The sequence below is a fragment of the Salvelinus alpinus genome, chromosome 13 (genome assembly GCF_045679555.1).
Source record: "Salvelinus alpinus chromosome 13, SLU_Salpinus.1, whole genome shotgun sequence".
Lineage (NCBI taxonomy): Eukaryota > Metazoa > Chordata > Actinopteri > Salmoniformes > Salmonidae > Salvelinus > Salvelinus alpinus.
Window position 1 is genome coordinate 10,892,366 of NC_092098.1, and position 18,649 is coordinate 10,911,014.

The 18,649-nt window shown below is 43.5% G+C and overlaps 1 protein-coding gene across 9 annotated transcripts in view; it reads right to left on the reverse strand.

Annotated features, from left to right (window-relative positions):
• The window catches only part of LOC139537045 (disks large homolog 4-like), a 109,510-nt gene that overhangs the window by 23,975 nt on the left and 66,886 nt on the right, over positions 1-18,649 (reverse strand). For all 9 annotated transcript variants that reach the window (XM_071337878.1, XM_071337876.1, XM_071337875.1 and 6 more), the window contains 3 exons: positions 3,774-3,827; positions 3,562-3,612; positions 2,758-2,882 (listed from right to left, as the gene is read on the reverse strand). In XM_071337878.1, coding sequence (XP_071193979.1) covers positions 2,758-2,882; positions 3,562-3,612; positions 3,774-3,827 — 230 coding nt within the window. The remainder of the gene's footprint in view (positions 1-2,757; positions 2,883-3,561; positions 3,613-3,773; positions 3,828-18,649) is intronic.

Sequence of the window (18,649 nt, forward strand, 5' to 3'; positions counted from 1 at the left end):
GGCTTTTAAAGCACCATATAATGTGAGTCACATTTGTCAAAGCCTTGGTGCTCATAAATATTCAGGACCTGACATTTGCATGACCTTGTCCATTACCTCATCTGCTCTTAAGGTAACATTAAGAAACTATGCTTTGCATACGCTTCATTCGTGGACTACGCTTAACATGTCCATTTACACGGGTAAATATGCATTTTAGAGACACATTTCTGCACATTCTAGCGACTGTCAAACTTTATTTTGATGCATTCAAAGCTATTGAATTTTCTATAACAGTGAGAGACATATCAAATGTCTGAGGAATAACGGAAAGTGTGATTTTGATGGAGCCCAGCCAGCCTTGTGCGACGGGGTAGACGTGTCATTTTCATCTCCTCTGATGATACCTTCTAGAATCCCAGATGTGCCCTTTAAATGCCATGTTAAATTCCTTCAGTAATGGACAGGCCTGTGAGGGACAGAGTGTGTAAGTGCTAGCCAATCCCTAGGCCAAGGCTGACAGTGAGATGGATGTTGGAGTGTGGTCTAGTACAGAGGGCCTAGGTAGGGTGAAGAGGAGGAGGAAGAGGGGGAGGACTATATTTAGGCAGCTCCACTGTGATGAGTGGACTCAGTGGTGAAAAGCATCTGTCTGGCTGACTGAGTGAATGCAGTCTGTGGAGGGGAGGGAGGAGGGGAGGGGAGGAGGGGAGGGGAGGGAGGGGAGGAGGAGGGAGGGGAGGAGGAGGGGAGGGAGTGGGGGAGGGGGTTGGGCACCAGAGTGGGACTTCTTTCTTTGAGACTCAGCTGGCATTGACATGAGTAGCCTACATCACTGTTATAGCCTTGGGTTGTGTTCTTGTTTGTGTGTGTGTGTGTGTGTGTGTGTGTGTGTGTGTGTGTGTGTGTGTGTGTGTGTGTGTGTGTGTGTGTGTGTGTGTGTGTGTGTGTGTGTGTGTGTGTGTGTGTGTGTGTGTGTGTGTGTGTGTGTGTGTATTTGCATATGCATATGCATGCATGAACCTATGTTCATGTGTCTACATACACTTGCATACAGTTGAAGTCGGAAGTTTACATACACTTAGGTTGAGTCATTAAAACTTGTTTTTCAACCACTCCACAAATGTCTTATTAACAAACTATAGTTTTGGCAAGTCGGTTAGGACATCTACTTTGTGCATGACACAAGTAATTTTTCCAACAATTGTTTACAGACAGATTATTTCACTTATAATTCACTGTATCACAATTCCAGTGGGTGAGAAGTTTACATACACTAAGTTGACTGTGCCTTTTAAACACCTTGGAAAATTCCAGAAAATGATGTCATGGCTTCAGAAGCTTCTGAAAAGGCTAATTGACATCATTTGAGTCAATTGGAGGTGTACCTATGGAAGTATTTCAGGGCCTATCTTCAAACTCAGTGCCTCTTTGCTTGACATCATGGGAAAATCAAAAGAAATCAGCTAAGACCTCAGAAAGAAAATTGTAGACCTCCCCAAGTCTGGTTCATCCTTGGGAGCAATTTCTAAACGCATGAAGGTACCATGTTAATCTGTACAAACAATAGTACCAAAGTTTAAACACCATGGGACCACACAGCCGTCATACTGCTCAGGAAGGAGACACGTTCTGTCTCCTAGAGATGAACGTACTTTGGTGCGAAAAGTGCAAATCCAATCCCAGAACAACAGCAAAGGACCTTGTGAAGATGCTGGAGGAAACAGGTACAAAAGTATCTATATCCACAGTAAAACGAGTCCTATATCCAATCAGCAAGGAAGAAACCACTGCTCCAAAACAGCCATAAAAAAGCCAGACTACGGTTTGCAACTGCACATGGGGACAAAGATCGTACTTTTTGGAGAAATGTCCTCTGGTCTGATGAAACAAAAATAGAACTGTTTGGCCATAATGACCATTGTTATGTTTGGAGGAAAAAAGGGGAGGCTTGCAAACCGAAGAACACCATCCCAACCGTGAAGCACAGGGGTGGCAGCATCATGTTGTGGGGGTGCTTTGCTGCAGGAGGGACTGGTGCACTTCACAAAATAGATGGCATCATGAGGGAGGAAAATGATGTGGATATATTGAAGCAACATCTTAAGACATCAATCAGGAAGTTAAAGCTTGGTCGCAAATGGGTCTTCCAAATGGACATTGACCCCAAGCATACTTCCAAAGTTGTGGTAAAATGGCTTAAGGACAACAAAGTCAAGGTATTGGAGTGGCCATCACAAAGCCCTGACCTCAATCCTATAGAATATCTGTGGGCAGAACTGAAAAAGTGTGTGCGAGCAAGGAGGCCTACAAACCTGACTCAGTTCCACCAGCTCTGTCAGGAGGAATGGGCCAAAATTCATCCAACTTATTGTGGGAAGCTTGTGGAAGGCTACCTGAAACGTTTGACCCAAATTAAACAATTTAAAGGCAATGCTACCAAATACTAATTGAGTGTATGTAAACTTCTGACCCACTGGGAATGTGATGAAAGACATAAAAGCTGAAATAAATCATTCTCCCTACTATTATTCTGACATTTCACATTCTTAAAATAAAGTGGTGATCCTAACTGACCCAAGACAGGGAATTGTTACTAGGATCAAATGTCAGGAATTGTGAAAAACGGAGTTTAAATGTATTTTGCTAAGGTGTATGTAAACTTCTGACTTCAACTGTATATGTGCGTGTGTATACAGAGTCAAGGGTTGGGATTGACAACTTGAGGGTGGTGAAGAGGAGATGATGTTAGCTGTAGGTAGTTAGTTAGGGGCGTACCTCAGCCGTCCGTCCTGGGCCGCAGCTCCTCCAGGGATGATCTTGGTGATGAAGATGCTGGGGTCATCACCAACATGGGGGTTATCTGTCCCCCCAGCTATACTGAAGCCCAGGCCTGAGTTACCCTAAACACACACAGCATCACACACAACATCACACACAACATCACACATAGCATCACACACAACATTACACACAGCATTACACACAGCATTTCCCACAATATTACACACAGCATTACACACAATATTACACACAATATTACACACAGCATTACACACAATATTACACACAGCATTACACACAATATTACACACAGCATTACACACAATATTACACACAGCATTACACACAATATTACACACAGCATTACACACAACATTACACACAATATTACACACAGCATTACACACAGCATTACACACAATATTACACACAGCATTACACACAACATTAGACACAGCATTACACACAATATTACACACAATATTACACACAGCATTACATACAATATTAGGCACAGCATTACACACAACATCACACACGACATCACACATGACATCCCACACAGCATCACACACAGCATCACACACAGCATTACACACAACATCATACACAGCATCACACACAGCATCACACACAGCATTACACACAGCATTACACAGTGTCAAACATGATGACTATTACAGACCAAACTGTACTAGATTACATACATTTGAATGTTATTTGGCTATCCCTGATCAGTTGTAGGATAATAATAAGGCTTTGACCCTATGTTATAATTATTTGCTGTAAAACACTCACTCTTTCCAGTGTAATCTCTTCATACTCAATTTCCCCCTCTGTCCCGTTGACCTGAGAGAGGAAGACAGTGTTTTTCACACTTCCAATGAATGACGAGTAAAAACTAGGACGAAAACCACGCAGCAATATGGGATGAGTATTGTGTAGGATGATCATCAATAATCGAGTATTCTGCAGTGAATAATGCAGTATAGTTGGAGTATTACTCTTACGTAGGGGGAGCCGTCAAGCGTGTCAGTGTTCACCACCACTGGAGGAGAATTTCCCTGGAAGAGGTAAGAGAGGGGAGGAAAGGGAGAGAGAGAAGGAGAGAAAATGTATTAGCCCACACGTTCACCCGCGCTCACACACTCCAAATCTTCAGGGTTAGGGCCTTATGGCAGAAACAACATTTCCTGTCCCAGTCTTTACTTCTGTACAGCGAGATACTGTTTGAGTGAATCTCAGGATAAGCAGGCATGGAGTCAGTCTGCCCTGCTCAGGCTGTGGAGCCTCTCCCTCTGCAGGCAGGCAGACCCTGCAGTCACAGCACGGCCATTTTAGAGCCTAATGACGATGACAACACCACACATAGTCACTGTGACATGTCCTGCCTGCCTGCCTGGCACACTGACTGACTGCTCTACACCCCAGCCACAAGGCACCAGCCACAAGGCACCAGCCACAAGGCCTTGACTTTGCAGCTCTTTCCTGTGAGTCAACGTTATCTAACAAAGCCCTAGGTTGGTGTCACAATGACAACGCTCTGTGAAATGATTCTGTAAATACATTCAGGTTCAGGGAGAAGGAAGAAGTCGTTTCATAACACCATCACGAAAGGCAACATCGTGGCAACATCTATCAGAGCTGTTAGCTTTCAAGGCTATCAGTGTGGTTCCTCTCACTCAGTGTTTACAAAGCCTCCGGGCGTATGTTGCATCACTGATGAGTAGCGAGCAAAGCAGAGCCCAACCTGTGAAAGCTGAGAGCATGAACAAGACATCTATCTCTAAGCAGACTAGATGCCATTAATCAGGGAGCTGCTTCTAATACATGCCAGGCCTATTGGCATTAGGGTGGTGAAGGCTTACCTGCTCCCCGACAGGGTGTCACCTGTCATCCTGTACAAAGAATACACTCTGTACACTGTATTTGACTTCCATCTCTCTATCTACCTCTGTCTCTTTCTCTCTGTTTAACTCCTCTCATCCCTTTCAGCCCCTCTCCTCTCGTTGCTTCTCTCTCCAAAGTGTTTTTCGTTGCATCTCATCTACAACCTTGGAAAAAAAGGTGCTAAAGGTGTTATGTTTGAACATAACAACATTCAACCACTGAGACATAAACTGAACAAGTTCCACAGACATGTGACGAACTGAAATGGAATAATGTGTCCCTAAACAAAGGGGGGGTCAAAATCAAAAGTAACAGTCACTATCTGGTGTGGCCACCAGCTGCATTACATACTGCAGTGCATCCCCTCCTCATGGGCTGCACCAGATTTGCCAGTTCTTGCTGTGAGATGTTACCCCACTCTTCCACCAAGGCACCTGCAAGTTCCCAGACATTTCTGGGGGGAATGGCCCTAGCCCTCACCCTCCGATCCAACAGGTCCCAGACGTGCTCAATGGGATTGAGATCCGGGTTATTCGCTGGCCATGGCAGAACACTGACATTCCTGTCTTGCAGGAACGAGCAGTATGGCTCGTGTCATTGTCATGCTGGAGGGTCATGTCAGGATGAGCCTGCAGGAAGGGCACCACATGAGGGAGGAGGACGTCTTCCCTGTAACGCACAGAGTCGATCCCACTCCAGAGTACAGGCCTCGGTGTAACGCTCACTCCTTCGACGAATCCAAAACGTGAATCCAACTATCACCCCTGGTGAGACAAAACCTTGACTTGTCAGTGAAGAGCACTTTTTGCCAGTACTGTCTGGTCCAGCGACGGTGGGTTTGTGCCCATAGGTGACGTTGCTCTCAGTCCAGCCTCTCTCAGCCTATTGCGGACAGTCTGAGCACTGATGGAGGGATTGTGTGTTCCTGGTGTAACTCGGGCAGTTGTTGCTGCCATCCTGTACCTGTCCCGCAGGTGTGATGTTCGGATGTACCAATCCTGTGCAGGTGTTGTTACACGTGGTCTGCCACTGCGAGGACGATCAGCTGTCCGTCCTGTCTCCCTGTAGCGCCGTCTTAGGCGTCTCACGGTACGGACATTGCAATGCCTAAGGCACGTTCACGCAGATGAGCAGGTACCCTGGGCATCTTTCTTTTGGTGTTTTTCAGAGTCAGTAGAAAGACCTCTTTAGTGTCCTAAGTTTCCATAACTGTGACCTTAATTGCCTACCATCTGTAAGCTGTTAGTGTCTTGACAACCGTTCCACATGTGCATGTTCATTAATTGTTCATGGTTCATTGAACAAGCATGGGAAACAGGGTTTAAACCCTTTACAATGAAGATCTGTGAAGTTATTTGGATTTTTACGAATTATCTTTGAAAGACAGGGTCCTGAAAAAGGGACGTTTCTTTTTTTGCTGAGTTTAGAACCTAAAAGGGTTCTTTGGCTGTCCCCATAGGAGAACCCTTTGAAGATCCCTTTTTGGTTCCGTTTCGGGTTCCAAGTAGAACTCTTTCTACAGAGGGTTCTACATACATGGAACCAAAAAGGGTTTTACATGGAACCAAAAAGGGTTCTCCAGTGGGGGCAGACGAAGAACCCTTTTGGAACCCTTTTATCTAAGAGTGTACTGTAAAAATAGTGGATGCACTATTCTGCATTCTGTACTCCTTCTTAGAGAATGCACAGCAGTCTCTCTCTCTCTCTCTCTCCCTCTCTCTCTTTAAACTTCTATCCTTTTCCGCTCTTAATTTTGTACCTCCCTGATTAAAATGAGGAAGACACTGGGCATCCAAAGTGCTTACAGAGCAGCAAACAACAGCAGCAGCATGAAATTAGCCTGCCGACCTTCACACAGCTGACAGCCCGCAGAGACACACGCACTCTCTCACACACACACACACACACACACACACACACACACACACACACACACACACACACACACACACACACACACACACACACACACACACACACACACACACACACACACACACACACACACACACACACACACACACACACACCCCCCACACACGCACAGACAATCACACTGTTCCAATGAGTCCCAGATATATTCCCTCTCCATCCCTTAAGTTGTGAATCTATCCAACCATTCCTCTTTCTCCATTCTCCTTATGCATCACATACCGCATCTATTGAAACGTCACATGTTCTCTCTGTACAGACAGTTTGTATTCATTATTGGCCAAATTGTCCCAAACTATCCTCTGGAGGTTTGGCCCCTCTAATCCATTCCTTTACACTGAAAGTGCTTACGCAATAATAAGGTTAACATACGGACAAAGGTCATTCTCTCACTCTCTCCTTCTCTCAATTTCTCACCATGGCATCCCACAGCTCTTAGCCAGCCAGGATGCCAACCATCTCTCCCACTCCATCCCTCACTCCTGTCCTGACCACCGCTACCATGGTTACAGTATAGCATCAGCCACTGGGTTCTCTGAAGCTCCATGGTAGAAAGCTTGTCTCCATGGTAACCTGGATTTCCATTCCGATGGTCTAAAAGCCCTAGCTATATGGCACAGAAAATCGTAGCGAAAACAACAGGGGAATACAAATAATTTCCACTACGTCTATTACGTAATCTGAAGCATCACTGCATGAATTGGCTCTTAAATTAACTCTTGACAGCTACATGTCTGTTGTACATTGAACTGTTAGGTGTTTCATGGACATTGCTCTGTACTTACCAGAACTATTCCTATGGGAGCACTTGCTGTTATTTTTATTTATTTAACCTTTATTTAACTAGGCAAGTCAGTTAAGCACAAATTCTTATTTACAATGACGGCCTACCCCGGCCAAACCCTAACCTGGACGACGCTGGGCCAATTGTGTGCCGCCCTATGGGACTCCCAATCACGGCCGGTTGTGATACAGCCTGGAATCAAACCAGGGTCTGTAGTGACGCCTCTAGCACTGAGATGCAGTGCCTTAGACCACTGCGCCACTCGGGAGCCCCTTCTATGGGAAAATGATTATTAGCATAAACTGTCTATAGGACTTATATAATAGGCGGTGTCAGAGGAAGGCCCATAAAATTGTCAGAGACTCCAGACACCCAAGTCATAGACTGTTTTCTCTGCTACCGCACGGCAAGCGGTACCGGAGCGTCAAGTCTAGGACCAAAAGGCTCCTTAACACCTTCTACCCCCAAGCCATAAGACTACTGAAGAATTAATCAAATGGCCACCAGACTATTTACATTGTTGGTTAAGGGCTTGTAAGTAAGCATTTCATGGTAAGGTCCACACCTGTTGTATTTGGCACATGTGACAAACAAAGTTTGATTTGATTAGATTTTTGCTTACCTATGCTGTAACTATGGGGTTAGACAAACAAAAATATGTTATGACGTAGAGAATATACAATCATGAACAGAGGTACTTGAGAGCAGATCAAGAGATATGGTCATTAGCTGTGTCATTTCCCGTCTGGAGTAGAAGTTTCCCTTCCATCTCGCTTTTGTGCATGGTAATCTATCTGTATGGCGATGAGTCATTCAGCTGAGACGCACACTTACTGACAGTGCAGAGGACGCCTGAGGCATGATGTCATCTTCACCTGGACCACTTGGACGTCAGCCAGAAACCCAGGTTTGTGTTCCTACAGGGCTACAGTCCTACACTCACTCGGCTCTCTCTCCTTTCCTTCGTCTTTCTCTCTTCATTTGTACCGAAAGACAGCACATCTGACCCGACAGAAAACTTCTCTCTGCAGTGCCCCCCCCCCCCCTTTCTCCCTCCCCCCGAACAGACTCATTAATGCAGCTCGTTAGGCTCTTAATTCATTGCTGTCAGAGAGAGAGAGGAGCGAGAGAAGATAGAGAGAGGAGGGCAGGAATAAAAATAACCAGGAAGGCTCATATCTCATGGCAGACAGATGCTTTGAGAGCCTATTGGAGTGTGGGTGTTATACAACCTCTCCCTTACCTCAATTCCAGGTTCCCAACCTCAAAACCAAGCTGCTAAACCACTCATAACCCACATCTCTTATACATTACTTAATATCCAAGCAGTGGATAGACCAAACAAACTATACACTCTAGACCAGGGTTTCCCAAACTCAGTCCTGGCTGATTCAAATAAACAAAGTTTGATGATGAGTTGGTTATATGAATCGGCTGTGTAGTGCTCGGGGAAAAAACTAAATGTGCACCCTAAAAAATGTAAGAAATTATAGGAAACCCCGCCTCAGTCTTCTGTAAACCCTGGGAAAGAGTTTCAGCGAGACAATTAAATACATTTTAATGACAAAGACACACTCGAATGGCTTTCCAAGAGGTGTTGAGTGTTCCTGATGGGTTTAGTCTCAGTCCTGACTTAAATTTGCTTGGTATTGGTATTTTATTAGGATCCCCGTTAGCTGTTGCGAAAGCAGCATCTACTCTTCCTGGGGTCCACACAAAACATGAAACATGACATAATACAGAACATGAATAACCAAGAACAGCTCAAGGACAGAACTACATGAATTTAAAAACGGCACACATAGCCTAAATATCAGTAGACACTAAAAAATATTGAGGTCAAATAGGGGAGAGGCGTTGTGCCGTGACGTGTTGCTTTATCTGCTATTTTAAAACCAGGTTTGCTGTTCATTTGAGCAATATGAGATGGAAGGGAGTTCCACGCAATAACAACTCTATATAACACTGTACGCTTTCTTGAATTTGTTCTGGGTTTGGGGACAGTGAAAAGACCCCTGGTGGCCTGTCTGGTTCGGTAAGTGTGTCAGAGCTGTGTGTAAATTGATTATGCAAAAACCTTGGAATGTTCAACACATTGTTTCTTATGAAAAGAAGAAGTGATGCAGTCAGTCTCCCCTGAACTCTTAACCAAGAGAGACTGGCATGCCTAGTATTGATATCAGCCCGCTGATTACAATGAATAGAAAGATGCACGGCTCTGTTCTGGGCCAGCTGCAGCTTAACTACGTCTTTCTTCGCAGCACTTGACCACATGGCTGGACAAACTAGAGCCTGCAGGACTTGCTTTTTGAAGTGTGGTGTCAAAAAAGCAGAGCATCTGTTTATTATGGACATGCCTCTTCCCATCTTTACAGCCATTGAATATATATATGTTTGACCATGACCGTTTACAATCTAAGGTAAATCCAAGTAATATAGTCGCCTCAACTTGTTCAACAGCCACATCATTAATTACCAGATTCAGCTGAGGTCTAGAGCTTAGGCAATGATTTGTACCAAATACAATGCTCTTAGTTTTAGAGATGTTCAGGACCAGTTTATTACTGGCCACCCATTCCAAAACTGACTGCAACTCCTTGTTAAGGGTTTCAGGGACTTCATTTGTTGAATCATCAGCATACACTTACCGGTCAAACGTTTTAGAACACCTCATTCAAGGGTTTTTCTTTATTTTTACTTTCTACATTGTAGAATAATAGTGAAGACATCAACACTATGAAATAACACATATAGAATCATGTAGTAAACAAAAAAGTGTTAAACAAATAAAAATATATTTGAGATTTGAGATTCTTCAAATAGCCACCCTTCGTCCTGATGACAGCTTTGCACACTCTTGGCATTCTCTCAACCAGATTCACCTGGAATGCTTTTCCAACAGTCTTGAAGGAGTTCCCACATATGCTGAGCAGTTGTTGGCTGCTTTTCCTTCACTCTGCGGTCCGACTCATCCCAAGCCATCTCAATTTGGTTGAGGCGGGGGATTGTAGAGGCCAGGTCATTTGATGCAACACTCCATCACTCTCCTTCTTGGTAAAATAGCCCTTAATCAGCCTGGAGGTGTGTGGGATGGCGTATCGCTGCTGAATACTGCGGTAGCCATGCTGGTTAAGTGTGCCTTGAATTTACCATCAAAGCACCCCCACACCATAACACCTCCTCCTCCATGCTTTACGGTGGGAAATACACATGCAGGGATCATCCTTTCACCCACACTGCGTCTCACAAAGACACGGCGGTTGGAACCAAAAATCTCAAATTTGGAGATCTACCGGTCTAATGTCCATTGCTTGTGTTTCTTGGCCCAAGCAAGTCTCTCCTTATTATTGATGTCCTTTAATAGTGGTTTCTTTGCAGCAATTCAACCATGAAGGCCTGATTCACCCAGTCTCCTCTGAACACTGTAAAGCATTTATTCGTGCAGCAATTTCTGAGGCTGGTAACTCTAATGAACGTATCCTCTGCAGCAGAGGTAACTCTGGGTCTTCCTTTCCTGTGGCGATCCTCATGAGAGACAGTTTCATCATAGTGCTTGATGTTTTTTGTGATTGCACTTGAAGAAACTTTAAAAATTCTTGAAATTTTCCATATTGACTGAACATGTCTTCAAGTAATGATGGATTGTCGTTTCTCTTTGCTTATTTGAGCAGTTCTTGCCATAATATGGACTTTGTCTTTGACCAAATAGGGCTATATTCTCTACCTCACAACACTACTGATTGGCTCAAACGCATCGCGAAGGAAAGAAATTCCACAAATGTACTTTTAAGAAGGCACAACTGTTAATTGAAATGCATTCCAGGTGACTACCTCATGGAGCTGGGTGAGAGAATGCCAAGAGTGTGCAAAGCTGTCATCAAGGCAAAGGGTGGAATTTGAAGAATCTCAAATATAAAATATATTTAGATTTTTTAACACTTTTTTGGTTACTACATGATTCCATATGTGTTATTTCATAGTTTTGATGTCTTAACTATTATTCCACAATGTAGAAAATAGTACAAATAAAGAAAAAACCTTGACTGAGTAGGTGTTCTAAAACTTTTGACCGGTGGTGTACACACAGGCTTTGTTAATCATCAGTCATTTGTTTCCATGTAGTAGATGTTGAGTGCCCTTCCATATAAGCATGCTGAAAGTCTGTTGGCAACTTGTTTACAGAGAAATATCATTGTATTTGGTCAAACACAATTTTTTCCAACAGTTTGTGTAACAGTATAGCTTCCGTCCCTCTCCTCGCCCCTACCTGGGCTCGAACCAGGGACCCTCTGCCCACATCAACAACTGACACCCACGAAGCATCGTTACCCATCGCTCCACAAAAGCCGCAGCCCTTGCAGAGCAAGGGGAACAACTACTTCAAGTGACGTCACCGATTGAAACGCTATTAGCGCGCACCCCGCTATCTAGCTAGCCATTTCACATCGGTTACACTTGCTAAGAGTTGGCAGCAAGCTGATAGGTCTGCTGTTAGAACCAGTAAAGGTTGCTTTACCACTCTCTGGTAGCGGAATGACTTTGGCTTCCCTCCAGGTCTCAGGACAAAGACTTTCCTCTAGGCTCAGATTCAAGATATGACAGATAGGAGGGGCTATAGACACAGCTACCATCCTCAGTAGCTTTCCATCTAAGCTGTCAATGCCAGGAGGTGTGTCATTATTGATCGATAACAATAATTTCCCCACCTCTCCCACACTAACTTTACAAAATTCAATCTTGCAATGCTTTTCTTTCATTATTTGTTTTTAATGAATGAATACGATGGTTCTGTTCGTTGTTGGCATTTCCGGCCTAAGTTTGCCCACTTTGCCAATGAAGTAATAATTAAAATAATTGCCAACATCAAATGGTTTTGTGATGAATAAGCCATCTGATTCAATGGAATGGAGTTGAATTTGTCTTTCTGCCCATAATTTCATTTAAAGTACTATAAAGTTTTATATCATTGATCTTGGCTTCATAATACAGTTTCTTCTTCTTTTTGTTGAGTTTAGTCAGCCGGTCAGACTTATTTTCCACTCCTTTTGATCCATCTCTTTCAAGGAGGTTTTCTATTCCTCATCAATCCACGGAGCCTTAACAGTTCTAACAGTCAGTTATCTTAACAGGTGCATGTTTATCAATAATTGGAAGAAGCAATTTCATAAATTCATCAAGTGCAGCGTCTGGATGCTACTTATTAATGACATCAGACCAACAAATATTTTGAACATCATCCCCATAAGAGTCACAGCAAAATCTTTTGTATGATCTCTTATACACTATTTTAGGCCCAGTTGTTGGAACTTTGGCTTTCCTGGATATAGCCACTATATTGTGACCACTGCATCCAATGGGTACGGATACAGCTTTAGAACAAAGTTCTACAGTATTAGTAAAAATGTGATCGATACATGTGGATGATGTTGTTCCTGTAGTGTTTGTAAACACCCTGGTAGGTTGATTAATAACCTGAACCAGATTACAGGCACTGGTTAGAGTGAGAAGCTTCCTCTTGAGCGGACAGCTTGATGAAAACCAGTCAATATTCAGGTCCCCAAGAAAGTAGACCTCTCTGTTTACACTATTACAGTATCATGGATTTCACACATATTTTTTAGATACTGACTGTTAGCACTTGGTGGCCTATAGCAACACCCCCAAAAAATAGGCTTTAGATGAGGCAGGTAAATCTACAACACAGATTTACACATGGGATAAACACTTCAATAACACTTGACATGAGCTCTAACCTAAGCATTACATGGATATGGCTCTGACTATAAAGTGCATTCGGAAAGTATTCAGACCCCTTGACTTTTTCCACATTTTGTTAAATTACAGCCTTATTCTAAAAGGGATTCAATTGTTGATTCCCCTAATCAATCTACACACAATACCCCATAATGACGAAGAAAAAAAATAAAAAATGAAATATCACATTTACATAAGTATTCAGACCCTTTATTCAGTACTTTGTTGAAGTACCTTTGGTGGGAAGTACAGCATCAATTATTTTTGGGTATGTTGCTACAAGCTTGGCACACCTGTATTTGGGGAGATTCTCCCATTCTTCTCTGTAGATCCTCTCAAGCTCTGTCAGGTTGGATGGGGAGCGTCTTGCACAGCTATTTTCAGGTCTCTCCAGAGATGTTCGATCGGGTTAAAGTCCGGGCTCTGGCTGGGCCATTCAAGGACATTTAGAGACTTGTCCCGAAGCCACTCCTGCATCGTCTTGGCTGTGTGCTTAGGGTCGTTGTCCTGTTGAAAGGTGAACCTTCGCCCCAGTCTGAGGTTCTGAGCACTCTGGAGCAGGTTTTCATCAAGGATCTTGCTGTACTTTTTCTCCGTTCATCTTTCCCTCGATCCTGACTAGACTCCCAGTCCCTTCCGTTGAAAAACATCCCCACAGCATGATGCTGCCACCCCCATGCATCACTGAAGGGATTTTACATTTTTTATTTCACCTTTATTTAACCAGGTAGGCCAGTTGAGAACAAGTTCTCATTTACAACTGCGACCTGGCCAAGATAAAGCAAAGCAGTGCGACAAAAACAACAACACAGATTTACACATGGGATAAACACACATACAGTCAATAACACAAAAATCTGTATACAGTGTGTGCAAATGAAGTAAGGAGGTAAGGCCATAGTGGTGAAGTAATTACAATTGGAAGGAACTGGAAGGAAAGGCGGCCAAACGAGGAGTTGGCTTTGGGGATGACCAGTGAAATATACCCGCTGGAGCGCGTGCTACGGGTGGGTGTTGTTATCGTGACCAGTGAGCTGAGATAAGGCGGAGCTTTACCTAGCAAAGACTTATAGATGACCTGGAATCAGTGTGTTTGGCGACGAATATGTATCTTGTTTCTCATGGTCTGGGAGTCCTTTAGGTACCTTTTGGCAAGCTCCAAGCGGGCTGTCATGTGCCTTTTACCAAGGAGTGGATTGGAAGAGTATTCATGGTTCCAAACTTCTTCCATTTTTGCTCTGACATGCACGGTCAACTGTGGGACCTTATATAGACAGCTGTGTGCCTTTCCAAATCATGTCCAATCAATTGAATTTACCACAGGTGGACTCCAATCTAGTAGAAACATCTCAAGGATGATCAATGGAAACAGGATGCACCTGAGCTCAATTTCAAGTCTCATAGCAAAGGGTCTGAATACTTATGTAAATAAGGTATTCCGTTTTTTTTATTTTTAATACATTTGCACACATTTCTAAAAACATGTTTTCACTTTGTCATTATGGGGTATAGTGTGTAGAGTGATGAGGAAAATGTTTTATTTAATACATTTTAGTATCAGGCTGTAACGTAACAAAATGTGGAAAAATAGAAGGGATCTGAATACTTTGAAATTCAGAGACAACATATAAATATTGTTGATTCCCAGCAATTTTGACAAAAACAATGGATATATGTTGCCTTAAGAGTTGTGCAAAATCGGTAGAATCTTATTCCAAATGATTCACAGCTGGAGTGGCTGCCAAAGGTGCTTCCACCAAGTGGGGTGGAAGGGTGGAGACATCCAATTAAGATATTTCAGTTTTTTTCTTTTCTTAAATTTTGACATTTGAATTCATTAATTTCACTTTGAAAATGTGGAGTAGGTTGTGTATACAGTGAGGGAAAAAAGTATTTGATCCCCTGCTGATTTTGTACGTTTGCCCACTGACAAAGAAATGATCAGTCTATAATTTTAATGGTAGATTTATTTGAACAGTGAGAGACAGAATAACGACAAAAAAATCCAGAAAAACGCACGTCAAAAATGTTATAAATTCATTTGCATTTTAATGAGGGAAATAAGAATTTGACCCCTCTGCAAAACATGACTTAGTACTTGGTGGCAAAACCCTTGTTGGCAATCACAGAGGTCAGACGTTTCTTGTAGTTGGCCACCAGGTTTGCACACATCTCAGGAGGGATTTTGTCCCACTCCTCTTTGCAGATCTTCTCCATGTCGTTAAGGTTTCGAGGCTGACGTTTGGCAACTCGAACCTTCAGCTCCCTCCACAGATTTTCTATGGGATTAAGGTCTGGAGACTGGCTAGGCCACTCCAGGACCTTAATGTGCTTCTTCTTGAGCCACCCCTTTTGTTGCCTTGGCCGTGTGTTTTGGGTCATTGTCATGCTGGAATACCCATCCACGACCCATTTTCAATGCCCTGGCTGAGGGAAGGAGGTTCTCACCCAAGATTTGACGGTACATGGCCCCGTCCAGCGTCCCTTTGATGCTGTGAAGTTGTCCTGTCCCCTTTGCAGAAAAACACCCCCAAAGCATAATGTTTCCACCTCCATGTTTGATGGTGGAGATGGTGTTCTTGGGGTCATAGGCAGCATTCCTCCTCCTCCAAACATGGCGAGTTGAGTTGATGCCAAAGAGCTCCATTTTGGTCTCATTTGACCACAACACTTTCACCCAGTTGTCCTCTGAATCATTCAGATGTTCATTGGCAAACTTCAGACGGGCATGTATATGTGCTTTCTTGAGCAGGGGGACCTTGCGGGCGCTGCAGGATTTCAGTCCTTCACGGCGTAGTGTGTTACCAATTGTTTTCTTGGTGACTATGGTCCCAGCTGCCTTGAGATCATTGACAAGATCCTCCCGTGTAGTTCTGGGCTGATTCCTCACCGTTCTCATGATCATTGCAACTCCACGAGGTGAGATCTTGCATGGAGCCCCAGGCCGAGGGAGATTGACAGTTCTTTTGTGTTTCTTCCATTTGCGAATAATCGCACCAACTGTTGTCACCTTCTCACCAAGCTGCTTGGCGATGGTCTTGTAGCCCATTCCAGCCTTGTGTAGGTCTACAATCTTGTCCCTGACATCCTTGGAGAGCTCTTTGGTCTTGGCCATGGTGGAGAGTTTGGAATCTGATTGATTGATTGCTTCTGTGGACAGGTGTCTTTTATACAGGTAACAAACTGAGATTAGGAGCACTCCCTTTAAGAGTGTGCTCCTAATCTCAGCTCGTCATCTGTATAAAAGACACCTGGGAGCCAGAAATCTTTCTGATTGAGCGGGGGTCAAATACTTATTTCCCTCATTAAAATGCAAATCAATTTATAACATTTTTGACAAGCGTTTTTCTGGATTTTGTTGTTGTTATTCTGTCTCTCACTGTTCAAATAAACCTACCATTAAAATTATAGACTGATCATTTCTTTGTCAATGGGCAAACGTACAAAATCAGCAGGGGATCAAATACTTTTTTCCCTCACTGTATATGTAGGGGACAAAAATAAATTGAATCCCTTTTTAGATACAATTTTTAAGGCAGCAAAATGTGAAAAACGTTCAAGGAGGTGTAGATTTTCTATAGGCACTCTATCTAGGCTAAGAAACATACACTTTGCAGTCAGTGCACAACCCCCAGTGCACACAGTTCTCCTGCAGGGGGTTTTGACAGGCGACTCCCTCCTTGTGCTTTGTCAAGGAGTGGGAGGCTGGAGTTGCCAGGATTCAGTGGATTTAGCAGTCGCCCACTTCCATTTTTATGCCACCTACTCAGCTCTCCCATCTCCGTGCCTTAGAGGCGGTTACCCTATCCTCCTCTCTAATTCCCGGGCCACCCTTAAACCTTCACTGATAAACTGAACGCCCTGAACCCCCTGTCTCCCCTTCTCCGATATCCAACAACGAACCTTGACCCTAGCCACTAACTTGAACCTCTGGATAAAAATCACAGCCAACCAGAATATTGATCCTGATATTAATCACTATCCTCCCCATAGGAATGCATGCTAAGATCCAACCCAGTGTAGGCTCGGCCCTAATGTATGTGCTCTCTGACACCTGGAGTTGGAAGGCAGAGGACAACGACAAAGGACTAGTCAGCCCTTCCCCACTCTGAGGGGCCGAAATGTTTCTCTCTGTTACAGTATTCAGAGGACTGACTATTGAATGTGATTGAATAATACTATATTTTCCATGTTTGGTATCTCTCTGAAACTTGACCACTGAGGATAACTCTGATGCTATCTACAGTTGAAGTCGGAAGTTCACATACACCTTAGCTAAATACATTTAAACTCAGTTTTTCCCAATTCCTGACATTTAATCCGAGTAAAAATGCCCTGTTTTAGGTCAGTTAGGATCACCACTTTATTTTAAGAATGTGAAATGTCAGAATAATAGTAGAGAGAATGATTTATTTCAGCATTTATTTCTTTCATCACATTCCCAGTGGGTCAGAAGTTTACATACACTCAATTAGTATTTGGTAGCATTGCCTTTAAATTGTTTAACTTGGGTCAAATATTTCGGGTAGCCTTCCACAAGCTTCCCACAATAGGTTGGGTGAATTTTGGCCCACTCCTCCTGACAGAGCTGGTGTAACTGAGTCAGGTTTGTAGGCCTCCTTGCTCGCACACGTTTTTCCAGTTCTGCCCACAAATGTTCTAAAGGATTGAGGTCAGGGCTTTGTGATGGCCACTCCAATACCTTGACTTTGTTGTCCTTAAGCCATTTTGCCACAACTTTGGAAGTATGCTTGGGGTCATTGTCCATTTGGAAGACCGACTTGCAACCAAGCTTTAACTTCCTGACTGATGTCTTGAGATGTTGCTTCAATATATCCACATCATTTTCCTACATCATGATGCCATCTATTTTGTGAAGTGCACAAGTCCCTCCTGCAGCAAAGCACCCCCACAACATGATGCTGCCACCCCTGTGCTTCACGGTTGGGATGGTGTTCTTCGGCTTGCAAGCCTCCCCCTTTTTCCTCCAAACATAACGATGGTCATTACAGCCAAACAGTTCTATCTTTGTATCATCAGACCAGAGGACATTTCTCCAAAAAGTACAATCTTTGTCCCCATGTGCAGTTGCAAACCGTAGTCTGGCTTTTCTATGGCGGTTTTGGAGCAGTGGCTTCTTCTTTACTGAGCGGCCATTCAGGTTATGTTGATATAGGACTTGTTTTACTGTGGATATAGATACTTTTGTACCTGTTTCCTTCAGCATCTTCACAAGGTCCTTTGCTGTTGTTCTGGGATTGATTTGCACTTTTCGCACCAAAGTACGTTCATCTCTAGGAGACAGAACGTGTCTCCTTCCTGAGCAGTATGACGGCTGCGTGGTCCCATGGTGTTTATACTTGCGTACTATTGTTTGTACAGATGAACGTGGAACCTTCAGGCATTTGGAAATTGCTCCCAAGGATGAACCAGACTTGTGGAGGTCTACAATATTTTTTCTGAGGTCTTTTGATTTTCCCATGATGTCAAGCAAAGAGGCACTGAGTTTGAAGGTAGGCCTTGACA